This window comes from Hesperophylax consimilis, chromosome 20 (assembly GCF_061612785.1).
Source record: "Hesperophylax consimilis isolate HC1 chromosome 20, BYU_Hcon_1.0, whole genome shotgun sequence".
Lineage (NCBI taxonomy): Eukaryota > Metazoa > Arthropoda > Insecta > Trichoptera > Limnephilidae > Hesperophylax > Hesperophylax consimilis.
This window is the reverse complement of record NC_142855.1, coordinates 22,939,860-22,950,839: the sequence shown is the minus strand read 5'-3', so window position 1 is coordinate 22,950,839 and position 10,980 is coordinate 22,939,860. Positions and strand designations below refer to the sequence as shown.

Here is a 10,980-nt window from a genome sequence, read left to right as displayed (position 1 = left end):
GTAAATTTGCGGGTGGTCGGATAACTCATCAAAATGACAATTAAAAACACCTTTAAAAAGTGATATAAAATCATGAAAAGTGATGAAACAAGAACTGGATTAAATGGGTTAGTTTTTTTGGTAACTTTATTTCACTTTTTAAAGGAGTGAGTTGTCATTGTTTCGAGTTATCATGAAGCCAAATTTACGTGTTCGTTGGAATTAATTCGAAATGAACTCGAATCTCGAATACAAGTGCATCACTATTCAACAATATTATTTATTTCTGCGTTTTATATTTCTATGGTTAACCGCTGTCAAATATCTGTCAACATTCTGTTAGTGCAATATTGTTGTTATAGTGTAATTAAAAACACGATAACAACACACAAACATTACTTAGTAAAAAGATAACTACATTTATTTAATTAAAAAGGATTATCTAATGATATATATTAGGATTTAATGGAGAAATATAGCGTCCCCATGTCTTGGAACACGTTAATTCCTCAGGAACCATCGCCGTGTCCTTCCGAATATGAACTCGTTTGCAGAGTTTGTTTGAAGAGAGGACGCCTGCAATCTATTTATTCGTATGATGTTGGTCGTGGGTTGGTAAAATTTTATCTACAACTAATACAAAGATTTGCCTAACCGCCGGACTTTTAATATTATTATTTATTGTTTAGGAACATTTACAGACTATTAACATGAAAAAAATCATTAGAAAAGCGCTGCAAAAAACGTATATGTCAACAGTCCACTTAAAAATGTTCACATCGTGCACAGTTTAAGTGTTATTATACACTATGTATTAACAAAAAAATATAAACAGCAAAACGTGAGCAAAGGCAAAAAAGAGATATCAAAAACAAAACAAACAAACATTCACAATCTATTGTTAATTTGTTTTTAAAATAAGCGAGATTATTTGCATATATATCTATGTAGTTACATTCAATAGAATTGTACAGACGACACATTTGAGACAATGGATTGAGGTATGCTATATTGTTCTTAAATAATTCTAGATGGAATATATTCTGACTCCTTAGATTACGTCTATTAGGAACTTTAGTAAGAATATTACTCAGACAGTGAGTTGTTTCAAGCTTGTCAAGGGAATGAACCCTTCAGTAATATCGTCACTTTTGTACAGTTTGCAATGTTTTCTATGTATTTTAAATGCGCTATTTACATCTTATTTTTTTAATTTTCCGTAAAAACAAATACTGTTTTAGAAACTAGATAAAATTATCTATCCAATTTATGCATTTAAAATAAACATTACTATTTCTAAATAATAAAATTTTAATATCAAACGTGAAAAATGATGTCAAAAACACTGATCACATTTTTACTCCAATCATAGAAAAATTGACAGATCTTGATATTTCAAAATTACGTTTGTTTTGTTTGGGGAATTTGTAAGAAAACTGTACTTTTAATTTTATCTCGTTTATATAATAAAAAATAGTTAAACCAATTGTTTCGATAGCTGCACAAAATTTAAATTATTCATTTTGGCTATTTTTTAAATTTTATTAATGGATTCCATTATAAATATTTGAGGCAAACTTGAAAGAATTGTATCTCTTTCTAACGTCAACAAAATCGTTCTTATTCGAAGTATGATACAGTTAAATATGACCGAAGGAGATAGGGTCCCATTAGCTCAGTTGGTAGAGCAGTGCTCCGGCAAGACAAGGGTCCTGGGTTCTAGTCCTAGATGAGACCGTATCTTTTTCTGATTGTTCTGTTTCAAATATTCGTTTAGGAATTGCTTATATTGTCTTCAATAACAAAAAAATATATAAATATCTTTACGATAAGTGTAAGGCTGTATAACCCATTCTAAGGTTTTAAATATAGTTTCCTTTTGATGACATATTTAAAAAAAAATTATTTATGTAAGAAGAAAACACAGATACAGACAGTAATTAAAAGATAATTTTGTAAAACAATAACTTGAGAATAATTAACTATTTCTCACTAATTGACTGGTAGATAACAATTTAAAATATTTTTTTACATGTAAATAAGGTAAAAGTATAAAATAAAATAATTTTGTATATAGATAATGCTCATTGTCAAATAAAAGTGTACTGTTTTTATACAAGTTTAGAGATAAATCATAAAAAAGTACTTAAGGCGATGCCATACGTAATAATGCAAAATCATGTGTTTTTGGTTTGAAAATTTGGTCGCCTAGAAATGTTTCAGATGCTTTAATTAAATACTGCGAGTAGAATACATCTTGGCCTTTGAAATAATCGCGTATTTTTTAGATAAGTCTTTTTATAAGCCCAGAAAAAAATAATGTAAAGGCCTATGAAAACTGCTTTAAAGTTCAAAATCTCCTACTTACGAACCCATTTTCGGTTATGATTTTATTGTTTAATGTGGCAAATTAAGTTATTTATAAAATGATCGAAAAAAAATTAAATATTTATACCTGAACATCCACAAAATAAAATAAAAGGCACTTTTTGGCCATGTTTTTTTCTTGCATAAATCAAAACAGGCGGATGGTGTTAAGCGGGAATTTAAACCTTATCGCCATCTACGTAAGGGTTGTTATTGATAGCGGCTCAATTTAAAATATTACACTACGTAGTGCATCGCCTTAAAGAGTATAGCGAATGAAGTAAGTACACATTTTCTTTTTTTTTATAGTAAAACAGACTTCAATTTCCTACCAAAAGTACCATATGTATCAGGTTTCAGGTTTTGGTTTTTATTATACAATTCGCACATTCTTCTGATTGGATCCCTGCCACCAGCATTTGTGCCCATCCGGCTAATATGGAATAAGTCGTTAAGCCTCGTCATTCTGAGTGGTATTTTAAAGTTTATTAAATTGAGTAAGCCAGGACGGTCGATAAAGTTGTTACAGATTTTGTACAAGGTCATTAGGTCAAGGTAAGTTCGCCGGTTAGTAAGAGTGGAGACGTTATATTCCGAGAGCATATTTGTGTATCCCCGTTTAGGTACGCTCATTCTGTGGTTGAGGTAACGCAGAAATTTCTTCTGGATACTTTCAATATTTTCTTTATAGATATCGTAAAGTATTCTTCCACTTGAAGATGGAGAAGACTTGGTTCGCATTTTTAAATACATATTACAAAGAAATTGATTTAAAATTATCAGACAGCAATTCCTTTCCCACCATTCAAGTAGGCGTAAAATGTAGAACTACCTTCCTGCAGGAAGTGTGATAAGAAGACAATAGAAACGCATGACTGCATATTTAATAAAAAAGTTTTTTTGATCTGATTCACGTTTTTTTACAGGTTACAGGCACAAGATCTGAGTGAACGCGTGCGTCTGTGCTCAGGCATACATCTGCAGGCGCTTGATGGATTCCCCTCCAATATATGCAGGGCCTGCTTCACCATGCTGACTGTAGCGTTTAACTTTAGGCAACTTTGCACGAGAAGCGACAACACACTCAGAAAGAGCAGCGGCGTTAAAACAGAAGAAGAAAATAACAGAGAGGTGGCTGAAATTATAGGAGAAATAGAAGATACTGATGATATTGACTGGAATGCAGAAGAACTATGTAATGGAGACGCTGAAAAAAGTTCCGATATCGAATATGATGCTAGCGTTAAAACTGAAAAAAGCATCGTTGATATGGTTGGAAGTGGACAAATAGAAAATTTGAATTGGACGACAAACAAACAGAAAAATAACGTAGATTCTGATGAAAATGAACTTTATTTGAAGTCATGGGATGGGGACGCTACCGAGTATTTCTACTGCCTAGTTTGTGGGGCGGAGTTCCAGGATAGGGGGGCGGTGGTGGCGCACACGGAGAAGGAGCACCTCGGGGGGCCCCGGGGGTTCAAGTGCTACGGGTGTGGGAAAGAGCTGGAGACTAGATGGGCCAGGGAACTGCACGAGGATCTGGATTGTCCCAATATGCCGCCCGGGACCAAATATCGTTGCAGGTGAGTGGCTGATGCAATAATATCTTAATTTAACTGAACTTAAAAGAAATCTGATTTAATGAAACAGCAAATTCTTCTATTGCAACATTAACCCTCCTGCAGGGGAAGGGGGTAACCTACATCCCCCAAACGAGAGTTTTCTGCAATATCTTTTTTTTTCTTCGTTTATTGACATCAATGGTTATTTACAAATCATGTGCTCTACCTGACTCACTAGACAATATCTGTTCTGAGCTGGGTAGCAGTATCATTACATATATTTTATAAACAAATCAGGGCTCAATAAAAAATACAAAAGAATACATAAAATAATCTAGACATAAAGTATTACATACATATATAAAAAAAATTGAACAAACTTTAGTGTGAGAGTTCTTATTGAGATGGAGTACCCCATAAAAACTTATCATATGCAGAGATGTGCAAAATGGGTACCCAAAACCATTTGAAATGCAAAATGGAAATGGGTCAAAACTTTTCCATTTGAAAATGCAAAATACCTATTTTCAAAATGCATTGAAAATGCAAAATGGTTTCTCAGGTCAAACAATTAAAATAATTATAGAATTTTTAAACAATTTCGTCATTTAATAATGGACATCAATGTAAAACAAACATATTACATGATGGTAAATCCATAAACACCACGACTACAGATTATGAAACCACAAAAAATTTGCGCGGGACTAATGTTGCCAACGTAAAAACATAGAAACTGCTATCTAACATTTAATATTACAGCGTCATGGCCCCATGTTCAGTATTTAAATCAGTATTTTTTGTAATATCACTCAATTGCCAGGGCTCCTACCAGGGAGCAACTTGACAAATGTAAATTATCTCTCATAGCGAGGTTGAGGACCGACTGATATTTGGGGCTTATGAAAAAAAGATGAGTGGAGATAGTAGGAAGAATGTTGCAAAAAAGCATTTAAAATGGAAAATGCATTGAGAAAAGCATTTAAAATGCAAAATGGTTTTTAGAAAAGCATTAAAATACCCATTTTGCATTTCCATTTGAAATGGATTTATTTGAAATAAAGCACATCTCTGATTATATGTATAGAGTAAAGTTAATATTTAAAAATAATAAAGTTATGTATTTAAAAATAAAAATAAGTAGGAAAAATGCTAACAATTGCAATTAAAACATCAGAAACAGTACTTGGAGCAGGTGGATGAGTTTGTGTATTTAGGAAGTATGTTCTAGAGAGATGGGAAGGCTGACAGAGATATTGAAACAAGGGGAAATGCAGGGAACTCCATTCATGGAGGACTGAACGCAGTTGGCGCTAACATAACATTGTCCAAAGAAGCGAAGCTAGCAGTACACAACGGAGTGCTGGTACCTACCCTGATGTATGGAAGTGAGGCATGAAACTGGCAAAGAAAGGATGAAAGTAGATTGAATGCTGTTGAATTGAGATCCCTGAGGCGTATGTGTGGTAAAACCATGTTTGATCGTGTGAGGAATGTGGAGATCCGCAAAGAGTGCAAGGCTGATGTAAGCGTAATGAGTAAGATCAAGAAAGGGATGCTTAGATGGTTTGGGCATGTAGAGCAAATGAGCGAAGAAAAATAAGGAAAATATACAATGCAAATGTGAATGGTAACAGAAGCCGTGACGACCAAGAAAGACATGGCACGACCAAGTGAATCAGATACTTGAGTCAGGCCATGAGTCAGAATAATAGAAGAGTATGTACGAGACGATGTATGAATGAGAATGAGGCAAGGAGTGTGTGCCAAGACCAAGTTTTTTGGCGGTCCGCTGAGAAACGGCGTGAAGGTTAGTTAGAAACAATAAGTGTTTTTTTACATAAAAGATTAGAAGATAGAACGTTACTATTTTAACGATATTAACCCTTAGGATACGACCAACTACAATAGCAGTTCATTGAAATCATGACTACCTTCAGGTGCACTGCAATGTGCAGTGTATAGACCTAGGTTTCACAAGTTTTGAATGCATTTCAATACTGTCCAAGAAAATTCCTAACTAAAACGTTGACATTTTAGATGCCTGTCAATTATTTCAAATATAATTTTCAATATTACATTTGGCTTTGAGATATTTACAAAATATTAGCCATCTTCTAAAAGGTTAGATAATATCTGTCCAATTCTGACGAAATAACTCTCCCTCCCTCTCCCGGGATACCTATTACGTATGTTACGCTCTATTTTGTACCGTCTCTTTTAGTGTTTTGCATTACCTGTTAAATGGGCATAGTCCGGTTAAACGGTAGGTATAAAAAAAATTGCTACTATATTAGTGTTACTAAGAGGGCAAAAAGATTTATGGGGGATCCTAGTGACCCCTCTTTTGGTAAGATGCAATTTTTACCTTCAGGTATGTAAAGGTTAAATCAATTAAAATAATTTGAACAGCTTTAATTAAAACAATATTTTCACAGAGTGTGCGGTGTGGTGGTGCGCAGTCGTGCAATGCTGGACCTGCACCGGGCGGAGCACCCTGGGGGCGAGCCCCAGCTGCCCCCGCCACCGCCCCCGCGCACCCGGCGCCCTCGTCCCCCTGCGTCGCCCCCCCTTGATATCGACGCCAAAGAAGAGTTTATGTGTGAGGTTAGTAACTGAAAATATCCACCTTGGATAATACGCTATTGTAATTATTGCATAGTCTGTTCAGGCAAGAATTCTGCTTAGAGTTCGTTTTGCATTGATCCACCCTGAACAGGGCACAAGAGCGTGTTGAACGTGCAGGTACATTGAATGGAATCTTGTTTAGCAACTCTGGGCATTGAATATTATTGTTAACTACTCTATACAGGAATAGTGCATCCTTATGATGCCTCCGTGCACTCAGTGAATCTATTTTAAAGTATGAAGCTGCCTCTGCATTATTATTAAATCTTACAAATGACTTGTGACAAAGATATTTTAGAAATTTGTTTTGAATTGCTTCGATTTTGTTTATGTGGATTTTGTAAAATGGAGACCAAACAACTGATGCAAACTCCAAATGACTTTGTACATAGGCAAAGTAGAGTTGCTTAATGATATCGATGCTATTAAGAAGTTTTGTGTTTCTTATGATGAAGCCTATCATTTTAGCAGCTTTATTTGTGATTTGATATATATGAAGGTTATATTGTAGTTTACTATCAAGGGTTATTCCGAGATTTATTTAACGCCCAGAGGGCTTTAACATGGTTGGTAGTATAATTTTAATTTGACAGATACTTTGAAACATAAAAAATAAGAATAAAATTACATTTGATAAAAGCTATGCAACAAGTTATACAAACACAAGAAACAAAAACAGAAAATTACAGCTATTTGTAGGTTTACATGATATGTTTAGGAGTATCGTTGAAATAAATGTTTTAAATGATCCAAAAACAAAACAAAACTTGCCAAGTTGGTATTGAATATGTCAACATCACCCAAGTAATGATTTCCCATGGTGTGAAGTCGTTGTATCGGAGAGTGGGCAATGTAGTTACGCTTATGTGTGCTGCTGTAGAATATTGTATTTTGTCGTCTTGTTACTGTGGGTGTATGTATGTTTATAAGTTGCAGGAGTTCACAACAGTCGAATTTAGAGTTAAGTATTTTGAATAAGAACGTTAAATCGTTTATTTTACGTCTATCTTCTAATGTATGTATTTTTAGAGTATTTAATAAGAAATTGTATTTTAAGTCTTCGACAGGGATATTTAATTTAAAATTTATAAAACGTAGAAATTTTTTTTGTATTGTTTTAATTTTTAATTTAATTTTTTTATCACAAATATCTGAGACTGTTGCAATGTTGTTGTTAATATAATATAATGTTAATATACTATAATAATACAATAACAATAATATAATAATATACAATAATATGACTGGTTTATTTGTTGTATTCTTGATATTTAACCGATAGACTGATTTGTTTGTTTGATGCAGGGCTGCGGTCAAGTGGTGCGCACCAAAGCTTGCCTCCGAGACCACCGAAAGCGCCACAGAGGTCTGCCGGTGGCGCGAGAGAAGCAGTGCCCCGAGTGTCCGTTCCGCTCGGCGCAGTGGGGCCAGATGGCCACGCACCTGCTGCGACACTCGGGCCGCCGCCCCTTCGCCTGTCACGCCTGCCCGTTCCGCACAGACTCCGGCAGCAACCTCAAGGTCCACCTGAGACGCCATTCGGGGGAGCGCCCGTTTCACTGTCAGCTCTGTCCTCATCGCGCCATCAACAGCGGAAACTTGGCCAGCCATATGGCTACACACAAGCTGGGTAGGCACAAGGTAACAAACAAGATTTAAAAAATTTAAAACTCCATAACTTAATTTAATTTTTTTATAATCAGTCTATCTACAGGTTTTTCCAATAAGAGGTGTTATTTTGATATTCAATCGTAAAATATCAATGGTTTCGTTGCTTGTGTGGCACGTAGCGCCGTCTTGTTGAAAGTAAACATTGTCCAGATCAATACCATCCAATTCCGGCCATAAAAAATCATTAATCATCTCTCGATAGCGCAATCCATTCACCGTAACTGTTGCTCCAGCCTCATTTTCGAAAAAGTAATGTCCAATGACTCCGCCGGACCATAAACCGCACCAAACAGTCACACATTGAGGATAGAGAGGCTTTCCAACAATAAGTCTTGGGTTTTCCGAGCCCCAGATGCGATAATTTTGCTTGTTGACGAAGCCACCGAGGTGGAAATGGGCCTCATCACTCAAGATGATTTTTCGATGTAATTCTAATAATTAATAATAGTGAATTTTAATAATTTCAATGCGTTGTTGAAGCGTGTATCGTTTCATTTTTATTAATGGCGTAGTTTCTACTTGTCAAATGTCAAAAAATGACAGCTTCAAAAGTAACATCTACCGAAATAGCGGGCTATTCAAAATAACACCTCTTATTGGAAAACCCTGTATATACACATCCCAGTGTGGGGTTTTTTAAGACAAATCTACAGTTTTATTCTGAGATTTACCCTACATCAATGGTTGTTTATCAGTTGTGTAAAATTTAAAACACGATTATTAGTAAAGCCCGGGCAACGCCGGGATCTTCAGCTGGTCTAAAAATAATTTAAATTAAATAATGTTAGGTTAACACACAATAATTAATAGAATCAATTCAAACGTTTTTTCATGTATGACAAAGATAGACATTCAAAGAATGTGTGTGTATGGACGAAATAGATACAGGACTGGGCAGCGTTTATGTATTTAAAAGTTGCGTTGATTCGATTATCCTAAGATGAATACGGAATGCTCTATATACTGCCAGTAGGTTGTCTTTCTATTGCTAGTTTGCTATCTCGCTTTCTCTATATATGTTCTTCTTACCTTTGCGGGAAACAATTGAAATAATTGTATTATTTATGATAATAAGTAATTGGCGTGTATTTACAAATAAAATATTATTCCTTGAGTGTACAAGACAGTTATATGTCTGCACAGATACTGTAGACAATAGGGGGCTGGATACAACTTGTCACGAAATCAGCCTCGGGTCAGTCAAAGTACAGAGAAGAATTGGTTTCTAAATCTGTCTTGACACATGAATCTATTACTAGGAAAAACTGTTTATTTATTTTATAATAAAATACACAGTTTTACATATTGGCTTTGATGCTTGACATTTTTGGTTTGAACATTTTTTCAAAGTGCAAAAAATACAGTTGTAAGTTTTCAGGTTATTATTTTTGCGTATAGTCATTTTTTGATGTTGAAATTTATTTCCCGGTAATAATTACAACCAATTTCTGGTAATTTAGTCCAACGTTATCAGAAACGGTTATGTAGAACTTGTAAATATTGCTAAATCATATAACAGTATGCTATACTGTGCTCTGATTGGCTGTAGGTGTCTGCCATTTTCTAATTCTATCCGGTAAATAGTGGAGGGGGGTCAATGTAAATTCTGAGGAAGTTCCTTGGCGGTGGTTATTTCCTCGTCTGGGTGAAGAGATAGATGTTTCTTTAGATGTGTTTCAGGATCTGTTACCATATTAGCATGTAATTCTCTTTAATAATTACATATTGCATATCATCTGATAGAGTTATTTTTATTTAAAGATTTTTTTATGTGTCGACGACACAATATCTAGAGATTTCGGGGTTGTGTTCTTTCAATTTTTACGTAAATCTAAATTTCGTTGAAATGCTGGTTAGTTCTGGACGCGTATGATACACTTGGGTTTAACTAGCGTTTGCCGTGTAATGGGAACAATTTCTCATCACATATGATGGCATTTTGGCACTCATTTACGCAATTTGCTTAGAGATAGCGACAGATATTAGAAAGGAAGATTACCGCATCTTTTGCTTGCCACTTTGAGATCTCTGCAACATGTCTATATTTTTTTTAATATCATTGGTATCACGTACCACCAATCATTACTATTTTATTAATGTATAATATTTTGTATTTCAGTGCGTGATATGCAACAAGTTCTTTGCGTCCAAAGAAACGATGGAAGGGCACGTTGCCTTTGTACACGAAGGGCGCAAACTCAACTTGTGTGCTGCGTGCGGGGGGTCGTTCGCCACGCGGCGGGGTCTGCGCAGACATCGGGATAAACACTGTCGCGGACACCCCTAGCTTCACTTCAGCGGGATAAATGCGAACTAGAAGAGGATTGCTGCTAACTTTGCCGGAATTCTGCGGAATTTAGATGCGACGCTATTGTTAAAATAAAGACAGCGTAAGATTGAATTCTGTCTGGCAAAAATAGGGCTTGCTTCATAGAACCAATTATTGTGTAATTTCGTGGTGATGTTGAAGTCGTACTCCGTGGCGTGCAGGATTCGCGGCGGAAGCCAGGAAGTCCCAAAAATAATCCTTCGAGAGAGAGCAGGGAGCCTTGTCATTAGATCTTTTCATGTGAAATGCCAGCCCCGATGCAGAATGAGCAGATGTCTTCCGATTTTTAATATCCAACTATGAGTTTTAAAATAATGACGAGACTAGCAACAAGCAGTCAGCTAAGAGAATGCCTACTGCTCTTGCGCCAGTCTTTTGTGCAAAGAATGGTGGTTTGATCGCAGATTTGGCAGCGACTCGAAAATCCAGGGTTGGCGATAT

General features: G+C 35.6%; 1 protein-coding gene across 1 annotated transcript; it reads left to right on the top strand.

Annotated features, from left to right (window-relative positions):
• Positions 1-318: 318 nt before the first annotated feature.
• On the top strand, positions 319-10,760 carry LOC149414369 (uncharacterized). Its single transcript, XM_089643988.1, has 5 exons — positions 319-590; positions 3,273-3,932; positions 6,350-6,518; positions 7,845-8,180; positions 10,330-10,760. Exons 1-5 carry the CDS (start codon positions 445-447, stop codon positions 10,495-10,497), a joined length of 1,479 nt encoding a protein of 492 aa, XP_089500114.1. The 5' UTR covers positions 319-444; the 3' UTR covers positions 10,498-10,760.
• Positions 10,761-10,980: the final 220 nt, after the last annotated feature.

What these genes read in the sequence shown, in the direction of transcription:
- LOC149414369 (XM_089643988.1), top strand. Translation starts at nt 445, where the DNA reads ATGGAGAAATATAGCGTCCCCATGTCTTGGAACACGTTAATTCCTCAG. An exon ending in TCGTATGATGTTGGTCGTGG is followed by an intron (nt 591 to 3,272) that starts GTTGGTAAAATT and finishes GTTTTTTTACAG; the next exon opens with GTTACAGGCACAAGATCTGA. An exon ending in ACAAGCTGGGTAGGCACAAG is followed by an intron (nt 8,181 to 10,329) that starts GTAACAAACAAG and finishes TTTGTATTTCAG; the next exon opens with TGCGTGATATGCAACAAGTT.